Raw genomic sequence first — 21108 nt, 5'->3', positions numbered from 1 at the left:
AAGGCCAAATGAACATTGTAAGAAATGGAGAAAAACAGAGCCTTTAATTTTTTTCTCTCAGTTTGATACTTTATTTTCATTGTTGATTGGTAACATGACAACACACGTTCACAACAGGAACCATGTTTGTTTGATTGTGTGCGTGTGAACATACCAGATTAGGATTTTGGTATGGCGATACCTACAACCAAAATATTACCATTTTGGTATAATATTTTGGATTTCAATGCGTATAACTAGCTAATTATGGTCCAAACGTGATGCAACCGGATGCAACGCTAGTCCCTTCCTTTCCAAACGAAGTAACAACGCATACATTCCCATTTCCAAAACAAAAGGTGGACCAGCACAGAGTGAGGTTGGCCTGGGAAAGGGTAGTGGCTACATTAGTGGCATAGCTGAGCTCTCAATATGAGAAAGCTGACACACTGGACTTGTCTTTCATTAACATTGTTCATCATAAAAACTGATTCAGTCACTTTTTAAAGTTTCTTCTTTATTTTCAAACATGATTTGTTCTCCTCCTCGTCTTCAACAGATAGTGTTATGTAAGAGGATGGCTGGCTAGGTAGGCGTCAGCAGCTTCCTCCTCTTTCATGACAACTGTCCCAGGATTCCATGCTGCTTCACATTAGTCCTTCTCTGGTACCAGCTTCAGCACTTTGCCAATAGCAATAGTTTTGCCTGAAAAGGGAGACAATTCCATATGTATAAAAACCTTTAGTACTCCATTTGGCACTGGTTTTGTTGTTTAAAGCTTTTTCATATTCATCAATAGAAACAAAACATGGTATAAAACAATCCCACAGGAACACACACACACACACAACCTTCATCTCGTAGGGTGAACCTCCCCATCTGTGGGAAGTCTTTGAAGGTCTCGAGGCAGATGGTTCCAGCACAACGTAGCCGGGCGATGCACACCTGGTCCTGTTTGACAAAGCGAGGTCGCGTCTTGCTCTTCTCACCGGTCTTCTTGTCCACTAGACAGATTAAGGCCTGAGGAGAGAATTGACTTGAATACAGGTTTATTTACTAATGAACATTATTCACTGACAGAGAAGATAGCTGTGGTGGGCAGGCTATACTTGGATAGAGACCCGGTTTGGTTAGGAGATGTTAACAAGCTAATGTAACTTAGTAACTCACTGTGATTAGGTTAAGAGTTGTTAACAAGCTAATGTAACTTAGTAATTCACTGTGATTAGGTTTGGGGCTGTTAACAAGCTAATGTAACTTAGTAACTCACTGTGATTTGTACTTCTTCAATACAGGTGTGGATGTGTAGGACTGCGTTGTAACCTGGGCAAATGATGGATTTATGCTCAATGATGACGATCTGAAAACAAAGTAATAAATAAATTAAACACCAGAGAAATTAGCAGAGGTGAAAGTACTGGAGTTTACATACAGTTCAAGTCAGAAGTTTACATACACCTTAGCCAAATACATTTGAACTCAGTTTTTCAAAATTCCTGACATTTAATCCTAGTACAAATTCAGTTTTAGGTCAGTTAGGATCACCACTTTATTTTAAGCATGTGAAATGTCAGAATAATAGTTCAATGATTTATTTCAGCTTTTATTTCTTTCATCACATTCCCAGTGGGTCAGAAGTTTACATACACTCAATTAGTATTTGGTAGCATTGTCTTTAAATGGTTTAACATGGGTCAAATGTTTCGGGTAGCCTTCCACAAGCTTCCCACAATAAGTTGGGTGAATTTTGGCCCATTCCTCCTGACAGAGCTGGTGTAACCGAGTCAGGTTTGTAGGCCTCCTTGCTCGCACATGCTTTTTCAGTTCTGTCCACAAATTTTCTATAGGTTTGAGGTCAGGATTTTCTGATGGCCATTCCAATACCTTGACTTTGTTGTCCTTAAGCCATTTTGCCACAACTTTGGAAGTATGCTTGGGGTCATTGTCCATTTGGAAGACCCATTTGCGACCAAGCTTTAACTTCCTGACTGATGTCTTGAGATGTTGCTTCAATTCATCCACATAATTTTCCTCCTCATGATGCTATCCATTTTGTGAAGTGCGCCAGTCCCTCCTGCAGCAAAGCACCCCCACAACATGATGCTGCGTGGTCCCATGGTGTTTATACTTGCATACTATGGTTTGTACAGATGATCGTGGTACCTTCAGGCGTTTGGAAATTGCTCCCAAGGATGAACCAGACTCGTGGAGGTCTACAGTTTTTTTTTCTGAGGTCTTGGCTGATTTCTTTTGATTTTCCCATGATGTCAAGCAAAGAGGCACTGAGTTTGAAGGTAGGCCTTGAAATACATCTACCGGTACACCTCCAATTGACTCAAATGATGTAAATTAGCCTATCAGAAGCTTCTAAAGCCATGACATACTTTTCTGGAATTTTCCAAGCTGTTTAAAGGCACAGTCAACTTAGTGTATGCAAACTTCTGGCCCACTGGAATTGTGAATTATACGTGAAATAATCTGTCTGTAAACAATTGTTGGAAAAATTACTTGTGTCATACACAAAGTAGATGTCCTAACCGACTTGCCAAAACTATAGTTTGTTAACAAGACATTTGTGGAGTGGTTGAAAAACGAGTTTTAATGACTCCAACCTAAGTGTATGTAAACTTCCGACTTCAACTGTATTTAGTCAACCCAACCTAGCATCGCTATCATTTAGCATTTCTCTGATGCAGTGTATCTTGGTAAACTAATCCTAGACAATGATAAGATATGCCATTTATTTAGCAGAAACTTTTATCCAAAGCAACTTATGTGTGCATACACTGTACATTTTACGTACGGGTGGTCCGGGAATGGAACCCACTATCCTGGCATTGCGAGCACCATGCTCTACCAACCGATCTAAAACGACCTTAGTCATGTCCTAAGGAACGTAGCCCACCTGAGCGTCAAAAGTGCGTCCGGAGTGGCAGAGGTTCTCAGCGTTACAGAGGATGAAGCCAGGCAGGATCTCCTCCTCCTCGATGCCCTTCAGCCTTAGCTTCAGGTTCTCTCCAGGAACAGCTTCATCTGTCTCCACCTCATCAGACAGCAGGCTCAGCACCTCCACTGTGTGCTGGGGGTGGGGATAACACATCACATGTATCATAGTGCTGTATATACACTGAGTATACGAAACAAAAGCTATTATCCCTTTTTGATGTCACTAATTCCACTTCAATCAGTGTAGATGAAGGGAGGAGACAGGTTAAAGAAGGATTTGTAAGCCTTGAGACAATTGAGACATGGATTGTGTATGTGTGCCATTCAGAGGGTGAATGGGCAAAACAGATTTAAGTGCCTTTGAACTGGGTATGGTAGTAGGTGCCAGGCGCACCAGTTTGAGAGTGTCAAGAACTGCAAAGCTGCTGGGTTTTTACGCTCAACAGTTTCCCGTGTGTATCAAGAATGGTCCACCACCCAAAGGACATCCAGCCAACTTGACAACTATGGGAAGCATTGGAATCAACATGAGCCAGCATCCCTGTGGAACGCTTTCAACACCTTGTAGAGTCCATGCCCCCAATGAATTGAGGCTGTTCTGAGGGCATAAGGGGGTGCTAATCAATATTAGGAAGGTGTTCTTAATGTTTTGTACACTCAGTCTATATGTTGTACAACAATTATTATATTAGTAATCTTAAATCGCAAGATAAACTGGGGCTGGGAAGGGAAATATAACATTAGAACCTGAAGTAAAGTATATTTAACACAGATGCGTACATGTTGGAGAATCCAAACCTGAAGTACATGGTAATGTTGGAAGTCTGGAGTCCCTTTCACAATTTACATTTTAATTATTTAGCAGACGTTTTTCTGCAGAGCATCTGCCAAAGGAATTAAAAAGTACATGTAAATTGTGAAAGGGTCTCCTGTACACTTGTGTAATGTATACTCTCTAGGACAGATGAACGACCTATGGACAGCCTTACCCTGTTAGGCATCATGACCAGCTGCTGGGCTTTGGCAATGAACCCAGACTCCAGCTTCCCCAGGATCACAGTGCCCATATCCTGAACACAGAGCACAACCAAGACCAGGTTAAAGGTTATTCTACCAGTTACAGTCAGTGGCCTTGTGGTTAGAGTGTCAACCCTGAGATTGGGAGATCGATCCCCGGCCGAGTCATACCAAAGACTGTAAAAATGGTACCCGATGCGTCTCTGCTCGGCACTCAACATTAAGGAGATAGTTTGGGGGTAAGGTCCTGCGATAGACGGGTGTCCTGTCCAGGGGGCGTTGTACATGTACGTCAAGCTGCTTCACGCTACAGAAACAGGAGATAGGCTCCTGCTCCTATGAGCCGTTCCGGCTCAAAGCTACTTACTTACTACAAGTTCAAGAAAATTGTATTATTACACTACATCCTTTGCTTCCTTTCTCATCCTCTGCTCCGATCTAAGAGGTTTTTATAAACCTCGGAGAGTGGGGTCACGGCCAGGGTCAGTCATTATCAACAGCGAACCTGGAGCAATTTGGGTTAAGTGCCTTGCTTAAGGGCACAGAAAGATCTTTCACCTTTTTGGCTCGGAAAATAGAGGTTCTGATGGTGCTTAAATCCACAAAATGAGTGAACTAGGCCTTTATTACTCCTGTATTAGCAGAGAAAAATGCTCATCAGCACCCCCCTCAGTTAAAGGAAGTGGTACTAAGGGTTAGGAAGGACACTGCAGTTTACTACGGATTCTGCTCACACTAGGTTAGCAGAGAAAATTAGCACTTATATTGAATGAATGAAAAAACAAAAATGGATTCTGTCTAGTCAATTAAAATGGTTGTTTCTTTTCACTTCTATGCTCCCACCTAAGATGACTTCATTGAGTGTACTAGCGTCTAGCGCTAAGCTGTTGATCCCCACTGCCAGCTAGTCTAACAACCTAACCAGCCGCCAATTAACTGGACTGTAATCCCATTATATCAACTGAATAGCAGATCTAGTTAGAGCTCCTGGGTTTCATAACACCCCTCTTACACAACCACAGCAGTGTGTGTGTGTGTGTGTGTGTGTGTGTGTGTGTGTGTGTGTGTGGAAGACCTGCTGAGAAAGCTATACAATATAATTTCCTTCCTACTAACCTGTTCCAAAACACCCGCTGGTGAAACCGGTGCCAGAAAGCTAAATTATCTTGTGGAGAAAATGGTTGTGCTCTGCTGTCCTTGGCTACAGTAGGGAGGACTTGGAAGGACACCCAGAACGGAACAGAGGACCTCATCTGGATGTGATGTGGGAAGGCCAGTGTGTGTGTGTGTGTGTGTGTGTATGTGCGTGTGTGTAGCAGCTGCACAGTGCTGCATTATCTTTGTCTTTTAGCATTCATTTCATAAGCCTTTTTCAAACTCTGAGATAATGTATTCATAATGGATTATTAATTACTACAGAATAAGATGGCTTGGTTAAAAATTATGCAAGTTATGCCGTTGATTGCAATACAGAGCTAGAGATATGTAACTGGGATAACTCATGACAGCAGTTGAGCTCACCTTGTATTTGTCTACGATGGGTAATCTGACAGGGCCATCTGTGATTCTGCTGAAGCTTGGCAGGCTGTCCAGATGTGGGATGAATGGCAACCCCCTGGCAACGAAGAACAATTGGGAAAATCAATTATCTTTTCTAATAATACATTTATGGATTATCAATTATTATGGGAACAGAGAGAACTTTGATAGCTTCATTGAAGTTAGCAGAGCTGTTTTGTGGAGGAGGAAAAAATATACATTGATTTGATGGACTGTTATGAAAATAAAGACTTGACAAGCAACCGCCACTCAGCACCCACAAAGGGATTGACTTTCATGTACAGTTGAAGTCGGAAGTTTACATACACCTTGGCCAAATACATTTAAACTCAGTTTTTCACAATTCCTGACATTAAATCCTAGTAAGAATTCCCTGTCTTAGGTCAGTTAGGATCACCATGTTATTTTAAGAATGTGAAATGTCAGAATAATAGTAGAGAGAATGACTTATTTCAGATTTTATTTCTTTCATCACATTCCCAGTGGGTCAGAAGTTTACATACACTCAATTAGTATTTGGTAGCATTGCCTTTAAATTGTTTAACTTGGGTCAAATGTTTCGGGTAGCTTTCCACAAGCTTCCCACAATAAGTTGGGTGAATTTTGGCCCATTCCTCCTGACAGAGCTGGTGTAACTGAGTCAGGTTTGTAAGCCTCCTTGCTCGCACATGCCTTTCCAGTTGTGCCCACAAATTTTCTATATGATTGAGGTCAGGGCTTTGTGATGGCCACTTCAATACCTTGACTTTGTTGTCCTTAAGCCATTTTGCCACAACTTTGGAAGTATGCTTGGAGTCATTGTCTATTTGGAAAACCCATTTGCGACCAAGCTTTAACTTCCTGACTGATGTCTTGAGATGTTGCTTCAATATATCCACATCATTTTCTTCCTCATGATGCCATCTATTTTGTGAAGTGCACCAGTCCCTCCTGCAGCAAAGCACCCCCACAACATGATGCTGCCAACCCCGTGCTTCACGGTTGGGATGGTGTTCTTCGGCTTGCAAGCCTCCCCCTTTTTCCTCCAAACATAACGATGGTCATTATGGCCAAACAGTTAAATTTTTGTTTCATCAGACCACAGGACATTTCAAGTATGATCTTTGTCCCCATGTGCAGTTGCAAACCGTAGTCTGGCTTTTTCATGGCGTATTTGGAGCAGTGGCTTCTTCCTTGCTGAGCGGCCTTTCAGGTTTTGTCAATATTTGGACTCGTTTTACTGTGGATATAGATACTTTGTACCTGTTTCCTCCAGCATCTTCACAAGGTCCTTTGCTGTTGTTCTGGGATTGATTTGTACTTTTCACACCAAAGTACGTTCATCTCTAGGAGACAGAACACGTCTCCTTCCTGAGCAGTATGACAGCTGCGTGGTCGCATGGTGTTTATACTTGCGTACTATTGTTTGTGCAGATGAACGTGGTACCTTCAGGCATTTGGAAATTGCTCCCAAGGATGAACCAGACTCGTGGAGGTCTACAATTTTTTTTCTGAGGTCTTGGCTGATTTATTTTGATTTTCCCATGATGTCAAGCAAAGAGGCACTGAGTTTGAAGGTAGGCCTTGAAATACATCCACAGGTACACCTCCAATTGAATTGTCAATTAGTCTATCAGAAGCTTCTAAAGCCATGACATAATTTCCTGGAATTTTCCAAGCTGTTTATAGCCACAGTCAACTTAGTGTATGTAAACTTCTGACCCACTGGAATTGTGATACAGGGAATTATAAGTGAAATAATCTGTCTGTAAACAATTGTAGGACAAAATTACTTGTGTCATGCACAAAGAAGATGTCCTAACCGACTTGCCAAAACTATAGCTTGTTAACAAGAAATTTGTGGAGTGGTTGAAAAACGAGTTAATATTTCCAACCTAAGTGTATGTAAACTTCCGACTTCAACTGTACTTTCTGCAGAGAACTGAGCGGAGGTTGACTTACGTGTACTTTCTGCAGAGAACTGGGGGAGGTTGACTTACGTGTACTTTCTGCAGAGAACTGGGGGGAGGTTGACTTACGTGTACTTTCTGCAGAGAACTGAGGGGAGGTTGACTTACGTGTACTTTCTGCAGAGAACTGGGGGGAGGTTGACTTACGTGTACTTTCTGCAGAGAACTGAGGGGAGGTTGACTTACGTGTACTTTCTGCAGAGAACTGAGGGGAGGTTGACTTACGTGTACTTTCTGCAGAGAACTGGGGGGGAGGTTGACTTACGTGTACTTTCTGCAGAGAACTGAGGGGAGGTTGACTTACCTGTACTTACTGCAGAGAACTGAGGGGAGGTTGACTTACGTGTACTTTCTGCAGAGAACTGAGGGAAGGTTGACTTACGTGTACTTTCTGCAGAGAACTGAGGGGAGGTTGGCTTACATGTACTTTCTGCAGAGAACTGAGGGGAGGTTGACTTACGTGTACCATGTGCACTCCTCTATGGGCTCCTTTAGGTTGGCTCCCGTCAGCCCAGAGCAAGGCATGAAGTAGATGTCCTTCTTTGGGTTGAAGCCCACCTTCTTCAGAAATGGCACCAACTTCTCTTTACATTCCTCATACCTGTAGCGGAGAGGGAGGAGGATGGGTTATTTTACTGTGTTAAATATAAATATCAATGTTACAATGTTGACTAATTGAGGAACACAATCTCCATTTTTATATCTTTCCTATTCTATGACTGTCTGTCATAACCAGCCATGCAGCATGAGGGTCTGTCACGTCCTGACCATAGTAAGATGTTATTTTCTATGGTAGAGTAGGTCAGGGCGTGACAGGGGGTGTTTTGTGTTTTTCTAGGTTTTGTATATCTATGTTTAGGTTCTAGTTTTTCTATTTCGATGTTGTTTTTTGGGATGATCTCCAATTAGAGGCAGCTGGTCCTCGTTGTCTCTAATTGGAGATCATACTTAAGTAGGGTTTTTTTCCACCTGTGTTTGTGGGTAGTTATTTTCAGTTTAGTTATCTGTTACATGACAAAACTGTTGGCTGTTGGGTTGTTATTTTGTCTTTATTTTTCTGAGTTAAAATAAATATTCATCATGAGCAATCAACACGCTGCGCTTTGGTCCCCTCTCTACGACAGCCGTTACAGGGTCAAACAACACATTAGATGGGATACTGTAGACTCTGCAGTTGGCTATCTCTACCAAGATGCATGTATATACAGTGCATTCGGAAAGTATTCAGAACCCTTGAATTCTTCCACATATTTTTTACGTTAAAGCCTTATTCTAAAATGGATCGAATCTTTTTTTAAATCCTCATCAATCTACATACAATACCCCATAATGACAAAGCCAAAACAGGTTTGTATAAATGTTTGCAAATTTATTAGAAATAAAAAAATTGAAATAACACATTTACATAAGTATTCAGCCCCCTTACTCAGTACTTTCTTGAAGCACCTTTAGCAGTGATTACAGCCTCGAGTCTTCTTGGGTATGACGCTACAAGCTTGGCACACTTGTATTTGGGGAGTTTCTTCCATTCTCCTCTGCAGATCCTCTCAAGCTTTGTCAGGTGGATGGGGAGCATTGTTGCACAGCTATTTTCAGGTCTCTCCAAAGATGCTCGTTCGGGTTCAAGTCCGGGCTCTGGCTGGGCTACTCAAGGACATTCAGAGACTTGGCCGCTCCTGCGTTGTCTTGGCTGTGTGCTTAGGGTTGTTGTCCTGTTGAAAGGTGAACCTTCGCCCCAGTCTGAGGTCCTGAGCGCTCTGGAGCAGGTTTTCATCAAGGATCTCTCTGTACTTTGCTCCGTTCATCTTTCCCTCAGTCCTGACTAGTCTTCCAGTTCCTGCAGCTGGCATAACATCCCCACAGCATGATGATGCCTCCCCCATAGGTATGGTGCCAGGTTTCCTCCAGACGTGACACTTGGCATTCAGGTCAAAGAGGTAAATCTTGGTTTCATCAGACCAGAGACTCGTTGCCTTTTGGAAAACTCCAAGCGGCCTGTCATGTGCCTTTTACTAAGGAGTGGCTTCCGTCTGGCCACTCAACCATAAAAGGCTCATTGGTGGAGTGCTGCAGAGACGGTTGTCCTTCTGGAAGGTTCTCCCATCTCCACAGAGGAACTCTGGATCTCTGTCAGAGTGACCATCTTGTTCTTGGTTCAAATCAAATGTTATTGGTCACATACACATGGTTAGCAGATGTTAATGCGAGTGTAGCGAAATGCTTGTGGTTCTAGTTTGACAATGCAGTAAAATCTAACAAGTAATCTAACAAACTCAAAACAACTACCTTATACACACAGATACACACAAATGTGAAGGGATGAATAAGAAAATGTAAATATATGGATGAGCAATGGCGTGCGGCATAGGCAAGATGCAGTAGATGGTGTAGGATACAGTATATACAGTTGAAGCCAGAAATTTACATACACTTAGGTTGGAGTCATTAAAACTCGTTTTTCAACCACTACACAAATTTCTTGTCAACAAACTATAGTTTTGGCAAGTCGGTTAGGACATCTTCTTTGCGCATGACACAAGTAATTTTGTCCAACAATTGTTTACAGACAGATTATTTCACTTATAATTCCCTGTATCACAATTCCAGTGGGTCAAAAGTTTACATACACTAAGTTGACTGTGCCTTTAAACAGCTTGGAAAATTCCAGAAAATGATGTCATGGCTTTGTAAGATTCTGATAGGTTAATTTACATCATTTGAGTCAATTGGAGGTGTACACGTGGATGTATTTCAAGGCCTACCTTCAAACTCAGTGCCTCTTTGCTTGACATCATGGGAAAATCAAAATAAATCAGCCAAGACCTCAGAAAAATAAACTGTAGACCTTCAAAAGTCTGGTTCATCCTTGGGAGCAATTTCCAAACGCCTGAAGGTACCACGTTCATCTGTACAAACAATAATACGCAAGTATAAACACCATGGGACCACGCAGCCATCATACCACTCAGGAAGGAGACGCGTTCTGTCTCCTAGAGATGAACGTACTTTGGTGCGAAAAGTGCAAATCAATCCCAGAACAACAGCAAAGGACCCTGTAAAGATGCTGGAGGAAACAGGTACAAAAGTATCTATATCCACAGTAAAAGTCCAAATATCGACATAACCTGAAAGGCCGCTCAGCACGGAAGAAGCCACTGCTCCAAAACCGCCATAAAAAAGCCAGACTACGGTTTGCAACTGCACATGGGGACAAAGATCGTACTTGAAATGTCCTCTGGTCTGATGAAACAGAAATGTAACTGTTTGGCCATAATGACCATCGTTATGTTTGGAGGGAAAAGGGGGAGGCTTGCAAGTCGAAGAAAACCATCCCAACCGTGAAACACGGGGTTGGCAGCATCATGTTGTGGGGGTGCTTTGCTGCAGGAGGGACTGGTGCACTTCACAAAATAGATGGCATCATGAGGAGGAAAATGATGTGGATATATTGAAGCAACATCTCAAGACATCAGTCAGGAAGTTAAAGTTTGGTTGCAAATGGGTCTTCCAAATGGATAATGACCCCAAGCATACTTCCAAAGTTGTGGCAAAATGGCTTAAGGACAACAAAGTCAAGGTATTGCAGTGGCCATCACAAAGCCCTCAATCCCATAGAAAATTTGTGGGAACTACTGAAAAAGCGAGCAACGAGGCCTACAAACCTGACTCAGTTACACCAGCTCTGTCAGGAGGAATAGGCCAAAATTCACCCAAATTATTGTGGGAAGCTTGTGGAAGGCTACCCGAAACATTTGACCCAAGTTAAACAATTTAAAGGCAATGCTACCAAATACTAATTGAGTGTATGTAAACTTCTGACCAACTGGGAATGTGATGAAAGAAATAAAAGCTGAAATAAAAATCACTCTCTACTATTATTCTGACATTTCACATTCTTAAAAAAAAGTGGTGATCCTAACTGACCTAAGACAGGGAATTCTTACAAGGATTAAATGTCAGGAATTGTGAAAAACTGAGTTTACATGTATTTAGCTAAGGTGTATGTAAACTGCCGACTTCAACTGTACATATGAGATGAGTAATGTAGGATATGTAAACATTATTAAAGTGCCGTTATTTAAAGTGACTAGTGATACCTTTATTACTTTATTTAAGTGGCCAGTGATTTCAGTCTGTATGTTGGCAGCAGCCTCTCTATGTTAGTGATGGCTGTTTAACAGTCTGATGGCCTAGAGATAGAAGCTGTTTTTCAGTCTCTCGGTCCCAGCTTTGATGCACCTGTACTGACCTCGCCTTCTGGATGATAGCGGGGTGAACAGGCAGTGGCTCGGGTGGTTGTTGTCCTTGATGATCCTTTTGGCCTTCCTGTGACATTGGATGCTGTAGGTGTCCTGAAGGGCAGGTAGTTTGCCCCCGATGACACATTGTGCAGACTGCACTACCCTCTGGAGAGCCTTGCGGTTGAGGGCGGTGCAATTGCCGTACCAGGCGGTGATACAGCCCGACAGGATGCGCTCGATTGTGCATCTGTAAAAGTTGTTTTAGATGACAAGCCAAATTTCTTCAGCCTCCTGAGGTTGAAGAGCCACTGTTGCGCCTTCTTCACCAGACTGTCTGTGTGGGTGGACCATTTCAGTTTTTCCGTGATGTGTATGCCGAGGAACTTAAAACTTTCCACCTTTTCCACTACTGTCCCGTCAATGTGGATGGGGGGGGTGCTCCCTCTGCTGTTTCCTAACGTCCACGATCATCTCCTTTGTTTTGTTGACGTTGAGTGAGAGGTTATTTTCCTGACACCACACTCCGAGGGCCCTCACCTCCTCCCTGTAGGCTGTCTCGTCGTTGTTGGTAATCAAGCCTACCTCTGTAGTGTCGTCTGCAAACTTGATGATTGAATTGGAAGCGTGCATGGCCACGCAGTCATGGGTGAACAGGGAGTACAGGAGAGGGCTGAGAACACACCCTTGTGAGGCCCCAGTGTTGAGTATTAGCGGGGTGGAGATGTTGTTTCCTACCTTCACCACCTGGGGGCAGCCCGTCAGAAAGTCCGATACCCAGTTGCACAGGGCGGGGTTGAGACCCAGGGTCTCGAGCTTAATGACAAGTTTGGATGGTACTATGGTGTTAAATGCTGAGCTGTAGTCAATGAACAGCATTCTTACATAGGTATTCCTCTTGTCCAGATGGGATAGGGCAGTGTGCAGTGTGATGGCGATTGCATCGTCAGTGGACCTATTGGGGCGGTAAGCAAATTGGAGTGGGTCTAGGGTATCAGGTAGGGTGGAGGTGATATGATCCTTGACTAGTCTCTCAAAGCACTTCATGATGACAGAAGTGAGTGCAATGGGGCGATAGTCATTTAGTTCAGTTACCTTAGATTTCTTGGGAACAGGAACAATGGTGGCCATCTTGAAGCATGTGGCGACAACAGACTGGGACAGGGAGAGATTACGGACATATTCAAACACACCAGCCAGCTGGCCTACGCATGCTCTGAGGACGCGGCTAGGGATGCCGTCTGGGCCGGCAGGCTTGCGAGGGTTAACACGTTTAAATGTTTTACTCACGTTGGCCACGGAGAAGGAGAGCCCACAGGCTTTGGTAGCGGGCCATGTCAGTGGCACTGTATTGTCCTCAAAGCGAGCAAAGAAGTTGTTTAATTTGTCTGGGAGCAAGACGTCGGTGTCCGCAACGGAGCTGGTTTTCTTTTTGTAATCCGTGATTGACTGTAGACTTTGCCACATACGTCTCGTGTTTGAGCCGTTGAATTGCGACTCTACTTTGTCTCTATACTAACGCTTTGCTTGTTTGATTGCCTTGGAGGGAATAGCTGTACTGTTTGTATTCGGTCGTGGTTCCGGTCGCTTTGCCATGATTAAAAGCGGTGGTTCGCACTTTCAGTTTTGCGCAAATGCTGCCATCAATCCACGTTTTCTGGTTAGGGAAGGTTTTAATGGTCACAGAGGGAACAACCATTTACATTTTACATTTTAGTCATTTAGCAGACGCTCTTATCCAGAGCGACTTACAGTAGTGAATGCATACATTTCATACATTTTTTTTTTCCTTCTCCGTACTGGTCCCCCGTGGGAATCGAACCCACAACCCTGGCGTTGCAAACACCATGCTCTACCAACTGAGCCACACAGGACAACCAGTAGGCCGCTCCATCTCCCTCTCCTGCTGCGACCATGTTGTTTTGGGTCGGCCTCTGGGATAAGATCGCATGTCCAGGGTGAAGGTCCAAACAAAGGATCCACTTCAGGAAAGACGTATTCTTGGTCGTAATTATGGTAAATTGACATCGCTTTAATATCCAATAGTTCTTCCTGGCTGTATGTAATAATACTTGAGATTTTCTGGGGTTACTTCCCTGACCAAGGCCCTTTCCCCCCCAATTGCTCAGTTTGGCCGGGCGGCCAGCTCCAGGAAGACTCTTGGTGGTTCCAAACGTCTTACATTTAAAAATGATGGATGCCACTGTGTTCTTGGGGACCTTCAATGCTGCAGAAATATTTTGGTACCCTTACCTAGATCTGTGCCTCGACACAATCCTGTCTCGGAGTTCTAAGGACAATTCCTTCGACCTCATGGCTTGGTTTTGCTCTGACATGCACTGTCAACTGTGGGACCTTATATAGATAGACGTTTGCCTTTCCAAATCATGTCCAATCAATTGAATTTAACACAGGTGTACTCCAATCGAGTTGTAGAAACATCTCAAGGATGATCAATGGAAACAGGACTCACCTGAGCTCAATTTCGAGGGTCATAGCAAAGGGTCTGAATACTTATGTAAATAAGGTATTTATCTTTTTAATTTATTATACATTTGCAAAAATGTCTAAAAACCTGTTTTCGCTTTGTCATTTTGGGGTATTGTGTAGATTGATTAAAAATATACTGCTCCAAAAAATAAAGGGAACACTTAAACAACACATCCTAGATCTGAATGAAAGAAATAATCTTATTAAATACTTTTTTCTTTACATAGTTGAATGTGCTGACAACAAAATCACACAAAAATAATCAATGGAAATCCAATTTATCAACCCATGGAGGTCTGGATTTGGAGTCACACTCAAAATTAAAGTGGAAAACCACACTACAGGCTGATCCAACTTTGATGTAATGTCCTTAAAACAAGTCAAAATGAGGCTCAGTAGTGTGTGTGGCCTCCACGTGCCTGTATGACCTCCCTACAACGCCTGGGCATGCTCCTGATGAGGTGGCGGATGATCTCCTGAGGGATCTCCTCCCAGACCTGGACTAAAGCATCCGCCAACTCCTTGACAGTCTGTGGTGCAACGTGGCGTTGGTGGATGGAGCGAGACATGATGTCCCAGATGTGCTCAATTGGATTCAGGTCTGGGGAACGGGCGGGCCAGTCCATAGCATCAATGCCTTCCTCTTGCAGGAACTGCTGACACACTCCAGCCACATGAGGTCTAGCATTGTCTTGCATTAGGAGGAACCCAGGGCCAACCGCACCAGCATATGGTCTCACAAGGGGTCTGAGGATCTCATCTCGGTACCTAATGGCAGTCAGGCTACCTCTGGCGAGCACATGGAGGGCTGTGCGGCCCCCCAAAGAAATGCCACCCCACACCATGACTGACCCACCGCCAAACCGGTCATACTGGAAGATGTTGCAGGCAGCAGAACGTTCTCCACGGCGTTTCCAGACTCTGTCACATCTGTCACGTGCTCAGTGTGAACCTGCTTTCATCTGTGAAGAGCACAGGGCGCCAGTGGCGAATTTGCCAATCTTGGTGTTCTCTGGCAAATGCCAAACGTCCTGCACGGTGTTGGGCTGTAAGCACAACCCCCACCTGTGGACGTCGGGCCCTCATACCACCCTCATGGAGTCTGTTTCTGACCGTTTGAGCAGACACATGCACATTTGTGGCCTGCTGGAGGTCATTTTGCAGGGCTCTGGCAGTGCTTCTCCTGCTCCTCCTTGCACAAAGGCGGAGGTAGCGGTCCTGCTGCTGGGTTGTTGCCCTCCTACGGCCTCCTCCACATCTCCTGATGTACTGGCCTGTCTCCTGGTAGCGCCTCTGGACACTACGCTGACAGACACAGCAAACCTTCTTGCCACAGCTCGCATTGATGTGCCATCTGAGCCACTTGTGTGGGTTGTAGACTCCGTCTCATGATACCACTAGAGTGAAAGCACCGCCAGCATTCAAAAGTGACCAAAACATCAGCCAGGAAGCATAGGAACTGAGAAGTGGTCTGTGGTCCCCACCTGCAGAACCACTCCTTTATTGGGGGTGTCTTGCTAATTGCCTATAATTTCCACCTGTTGTCTATTCCATTTGCACAACAGCATGTGAAATTTATTGTCAATCAGTGTTGCTTCCTAAGTGGACAGTTTGATTTCACAGAAGTGTGATTGACTTGGAGTTACATTGTGTTGTTTAAGTTTAAGTATATATATTTAATCCATTTTAAAATAAGGCTGTAATGTAACAAAATGTGAACAAAGTCAAGGGGTCTTAATACTTTCCGAATGCACTGTACATTGTACTGACTGACCTTTCCAAGCTCCAGTTGACAGTGGGGTCGTCCATCTTGTTGACGAGGACGATGAGGTGTTTGACTCCAGCCGTCTTGGCCAGCATGGCGTGTTCCCGCGTCTGACCTCCCTTCTCAAAGCCTGTCTCAAACTCTCCTTTTCTGGCCGAGATCACCTGACCACAACATAGGGTTACGTTAGACTAGCATAGGGTGCAGAAGATAATGCTAAACACTAGGGTACACCTAACAGGTACTGTACATTATCTACTGTGTAGACTTTTCAGAACTAGAATGCATGTTAGAAAATACTCTCTCATTATATAGTTAAGTCAGTCCTCTTCTTATCATACAAAATCCATTGCTAAACAAATGCAGTCTCAGTCAACTTGTCTACTGGCAACAATACAACTATCAGGGACACAGGGGCCTGTTTTGCCTCGACGCAGCAGATATGAAAAGTGGCCAGTGAAATCCCTTCCACTAAGCATTGTTTGGGAAAACTCACCAGCACTGCCAGGTCAGCCTGTGACGCCCCACCGATCATGTTGGGGACAAAGCTTTTGTGGCCGGGGGCGTCCAGGATAGTAAAGTGCTTTTTCTCTGTCTCAAAGTAGGCTCTCCCCACCTCCACCGTCTTCCCCTTGTCTCTCTCCTCCTGGTTGGTGTCCAGAGCCCAGGACAGGTACCTGACGAGCAAGATACGGATACAAGATGAAAAAGTCATATGAAAATGTTTTTCAGAGCCATTTTTGTTATTTCCAAGCATATACATAACTGAATCTAGTCACACCAGAAGGTAAGCTCACCATGTTTCTCTGTTCTTTTCTTTGGCTTCTCTTTCATATTTCTCCAGGGTTCTTTTCTCCACCATTCCTGTCAAATACCTCCAATAAGAAAGATAAACAGAGATTGCCTGATCTGATGAATATAGGAGAGAACATTTTATTTCTAGATTGCCATGGCATTAGTAGCAATGGATCATACCGTAGAAGAAAATGTTAAGCCATCTTCAGTAACCTGAATCTAGGAATAGTTATTGATAACCATGTTATTACTCACATGATCTGACCTCCAATAGTTGATTTACCAGCATCTGAAAAAAAGAAAACTGGTCTTCAATCCAAATGAATATAGACAATTTCTAACAGCACTTGCTCTCTGTCCAGGAATAAAAAAATGATGTAGGAAAGAAGACCATGAGGTAATAATATTCAGTAGGAACGCACCCACATGCCCGATGAACACCACATTGACATGCTCCTTCTTCGGGGCGTCTGGTGGGAGGGGGATTACTTTGAGCATGGGCAGCTCCTCCTCCTCTTCCTCTTCCATCATCTCCTCCTCCTCCTTTCCCTGCACCTCCTCACTGGAACCCCCCTCTCCTCCCAGGGCTCCCCCTCCTCCTGGTTCTCCTTCCCCGGGCTCCTCTTTCTGCTCCCACGTCTCCACCTCCACCATCATGTCTGCTTCTGTCCCTCCTCCGTTCTCCACTGGAGCTAAAGGACAAAAGCGGCACTTGTTTACCACTGATGTAGACCATGAAACAATGCTCTTTTGTTGAAGGTAGTCCGCACATCCAGCAGATTTCACAGGTGCATGATGGGTATATGAGATAGCTTGTGAACAGACAGGAGAGTACCGGCACACTGTTAATCTAAACTGTGTGCGGAACTGCACGGTGACTGCACGTTCTCTTCAAACAATGCTCTTTGATCTCTGACCTCATACACTATGACACTGAAATTGGCTTATTACATAGTTGTGGTCATCTACAGTGCCTTCAGAAAGTATTCATACCCCTTGACTTATTCCACACTGTTGTGTTACAGCCTGAACTCAAAATTAATTCAAACCTTTTCTCACCCATCTACACAAAATACCCCACAATGACAAAGTGAAAACATGTTTTTAGAAATTCTAACAATCTCATTTACATAAGTATTCACACCCCTGAGTCAATACATGTTAGAATCCACTTTTGCGGCGATTACAGCTGTCCATCGCTAGACAGCCATTTTCCAGTCTTGCCATAGATTTTCAAGCCGATTTAAGTCAAAACTGTAACTAGACCAATCAAGAACATTCAATGTCGTCTTGGTAAGCAACTCCAATGTATATTTGGTCTATTGTCCTGCTGAAATGTGAATATGTCTCCCAGTGTCTGTTGGAAAGCAGACTAAACCAGCCTCTAGGATTTTACCTGCACTTAGCTCTATTCCATTTATTTTTATCCTAAAAAAATACCCATACCCATAACATGATGGAGCCACCACCATGCTTGAAAATATGAAGAGTGATGTGTTGTGTTGGATTTGTCTCAAACATAACGCTTTATATTCAGGACATAAAGTTAATTTCCTTGCCACATTTTTTGCAGTTTTACTTTAGTGCCTTATTGCAAACAGGATGCATGTTTTGGTATATTTTTATTCTGTACAGGCTTCCTTCTTTTCACTCTGTCATTTAGGTTAGTATTGTGGAGTAACTACAATGTTGTTGAACCATCCTCAGTTTTCTCCTATCACAGCCATTAAACTCTGTCACCATCGGCCTCATGGTAAAATCCCTGAGAGGTTTCATTCCTCTCTGGCAACTGAGTTCGGAAGAACGCCTGTATCTTTGAAGTGACTGGATGTATTCATACACCATCCAAAGTGTAATTAAGAACTTCAACATGCTCAAAGGGATATTCAATGTTGGCTTCCTTTCTTTTCAACATCTACCAATAGGTGCCCTTTTTTGCAATGTATTGGAAAACCTCCCTGGTCTTTGTGGTTGAATCTATGTTAGAAATTCACTGCTCAACTGAGGGACCTTACAAATAATTGAATGTATGTAGTACAGAGATGAGGTAGTCATTCAAAAATCATGTTAAACACTATTATTGCACACAGAGTGAATCCATGCAACTTATTATGTGTGTTAAGCACATTTTTACTCCTGTACTTATTTTAGTCTTGCAATAGCAAAAGGGTTGAATACTTATTGACTCAAGAAATTTCAGCTTTTAATTTTTAATGACTTTGTAAACATTTCTAAAAACATAATTCCATTTTAACATTATAGGGTATTGTGTGTAGGCCAGTGACACACAATCCCAATTTAATCAATTTTAATTTCAGGCTGTAACACAACAAAATGTTGAAAAAGTCAAGGGGTGTGAATACTTGAAGGCACTGTATACCATGGATGTTCAATATCCTTATTTAATAGTGATATAGCTTTGTAGCGATAGTAGTGATAGCTATATAACTTTACTGTATATTGAACTTTAAATGAATTCTTTAAAGAAATTCTAGTTAATCAAGCACTGATGCAGATTAGTGCTTCAGAAAAACTCTTCCCATAGCAGCATATAAACAAGGCCTTCACCTCCTCATCCATGAAATTAAACATGTACAATGCCTGTTCCCTTCTCAACACTTGTCATTCACAATCTGGAGAAGGTCATGATGACAACTACTCAGAGGCATGCTTACATTGCATGCAACACCACAGAAAAAATGAACTACACATTACAAAAACGGCATCTGTGTTCTGAATTATAAACCCACGAGGTAACTTCAACAGTCACTCAGAACTCACTTCCCCTCGTGTCCTCTCTCTCTCTCTCTCTGGCAGGCTACAGTTTCAGCCAGGTGTCACACTAACAGATAAATCAGGCGTATGTAACCTGAGTAGATGTGCACAGCGGCAGTGTTCTCTGGCCAAATGTCAAAAACATATAGGGCTGGTCAATATAGTACCTCTACAGCAACATTCCCTGAAATTACCAACTGGACTGCCCAATTTGGTTATACCAGTCTAACAAACGTCATATCCGTTTCCACGTGTTCCAGTGTACTAGTATATTTTAGGCATAGGCCTGTGATGTTGCATCATGCTATAGATGTGCATGTAGGGAGTGGGAGCCTGCCAATCCTCCCAGTTGGACCTTGTCATGTCTCCCAGAACTGGCCTTCAGGCCTAGGCTACCTCCCAGTGAGCAGTAGGCCTGAAGAGATGTTTCAATGTCTGAATGTATGGTAGACAATACTGACTGACGGACATTTGTAATCTCTGCTGGAATGAGTTGGGTGGGAGTTGGCAAGGCAACCTTCTGCAGGTAAAAAATAACGATTGAGACCTAAAGGTTTTAAAAAACACCTGTGATACACATCTTTAACAAACAATCTGATACCGTCTGTGATTGTCCAAAACAATAACATTGTGTAAAGTGCAACACACCTGAGTGGCAAAGGGAAGTAAAAGATGGAAGAATAGTTAGCTAAATAATAATATAGTAATAAACACAAAACACATACCAACTGTTTCTGACAGCTCCATGCTGGCAACTGGCTCAGCACCTGTGAAGAGACAAGTTGTTGCGTTTATCATTGGCATTAAATGGACATTGGAGCTTTTGGAATAGGAATCCAGTATGGGTGATGGCTTAACAATAATAATAGCATCATGAGCAGTAGGCCTAGCTATAAACGTTGCACCATCATGTCAAAACAGTCACATTAGGGTTGAGCAATATCATACACTAGTCTAGTGAGCTTGCTAGCTAACGTTACAACCCCAAGATAGCTAACGTTATCTAGCTAGCTACTGTAGCTAACCTGGCTAACCCCAGGCAATAAGAGCAGCTGTCAAAATCCCGTTATTACAACACTCCACAACATCACGCACTAACCTACCGTGACCGTCAGATATTGGGATTTCCGTGGGGCTGCTTTGAAAGAATGTCGGTACAAACACCGCCGCGTTGACATTCGGGACAAACGGCTTGGCATTGACGTTGAGAGCCGCGAGAGCGGACTGGAGTCCCGCGGCGGCTCGGGCCTCGGCATCCTCCTCCTGCTCCCACGAATCCGGGGCTGTGTCTCGCGGGTCCATGGCAGAGTTAGCTAAGCTAGCTAGCTGGCTTGACTGTGAATAACGCAACTGGATTGATGTCCGTTCTGTTATCTTGCTACTTATGTTAAAATAATTCGCGATGCTTCACTGTGTCTTGTTTTGGGAGGCATATGGTGAGCCGGTGTCTCACGGAGACGAGACCGACGAGAGAGAGAGAGACGTAAACCTACAGTTCCACCACGAACCGCTAGGAGGATTCCTCGAGGGGGTAACCCTGGAACTACAGAACAATGCATTCTGGAAGGTGGGGTTGAACGTAAAGCTGTCTATC

At 43.4% G+C, this 21108-nt stretch overlaps 1 protein-coding gene across 1 annotated transcript; it reads right to left on the bottom strand.

Annotated features, from left to right (window-relative positions):
* Positions 1–42: 42 nt before the first annotated feature.
* LOC106609499 (eukaryotic peptide chain release factor GTP-binding subunit ERF3A) lies at positions 43–21008 on the bottom strand. The gene is made up of 14 exons (XM_014208382.2): positions 20618–21008; positions 20240–20281; positions 17162–17431; positions 16995–17028; positions 16742–16819; positions 16441–16621; positions 15954–16108; positions 7912–8052; positions 5464–5557; positions 3915–3995; positions 2885–3058; positions 1250–1339; positions 831–999; positions 43–684 (listed from the first exon to the last, which is right to left on the bottom strand). Exons 1-14 carry the CDS (start codon positions 20814–20816, stop codon positions 632–634), a joined length of 1761 nt encoding a protein of 586 aa, XP_014063857.1. The 5' UTR covers positions 20817–21008; the 3' UTR covers positions 43–631.
* Between the last annotated feature and the right edge of the window lie 100 nt (positions 21009–21108).

The sequence above is a fragment of the Salmo salar genome, chromosome ssa01, assembly GCF_905237065.1.
Source record: "Salmo salar chromosome ssa01, Ssal_v3.1, whole genome shotgun sequence".
Lineage (NCBI taxonomy): Eukaryota > Metazoa > Chordata > Actinopteri > Salmoniformes > Salmonidae > Salmo > Salmo salar.
Note: the sequence above shows the minus strand (reverse complement) of the source record. Positions and strands in the feature narration are given on the sequence as shown.

Excerpts from the sequence above, each read along its gene's own strand:
- LOC106609499 (XM_014208382.2), bottom strand. The coding sequence starts at position 20,816 with ATGGACCCGCGAGACACAGCCCCGGATTCGTGGGAGCAGGAGGAGGAT. Across the intron at positions 16,820-16,994 it reads ACTATTGGAGGTCAGATCAT|GTATTTGACAGGAATGGTGG; the intron begins GTGAGTAATAAC and ends TTCTTATTGGAG. Across the intron at positions 16,622-16,741 it reads GAAAAGAACAGAGAAACATG|GTACCTGTCCTGGGCTCTGG; the intron begins GTGAGCTTACCT and ends CTTGCTCGTCAG.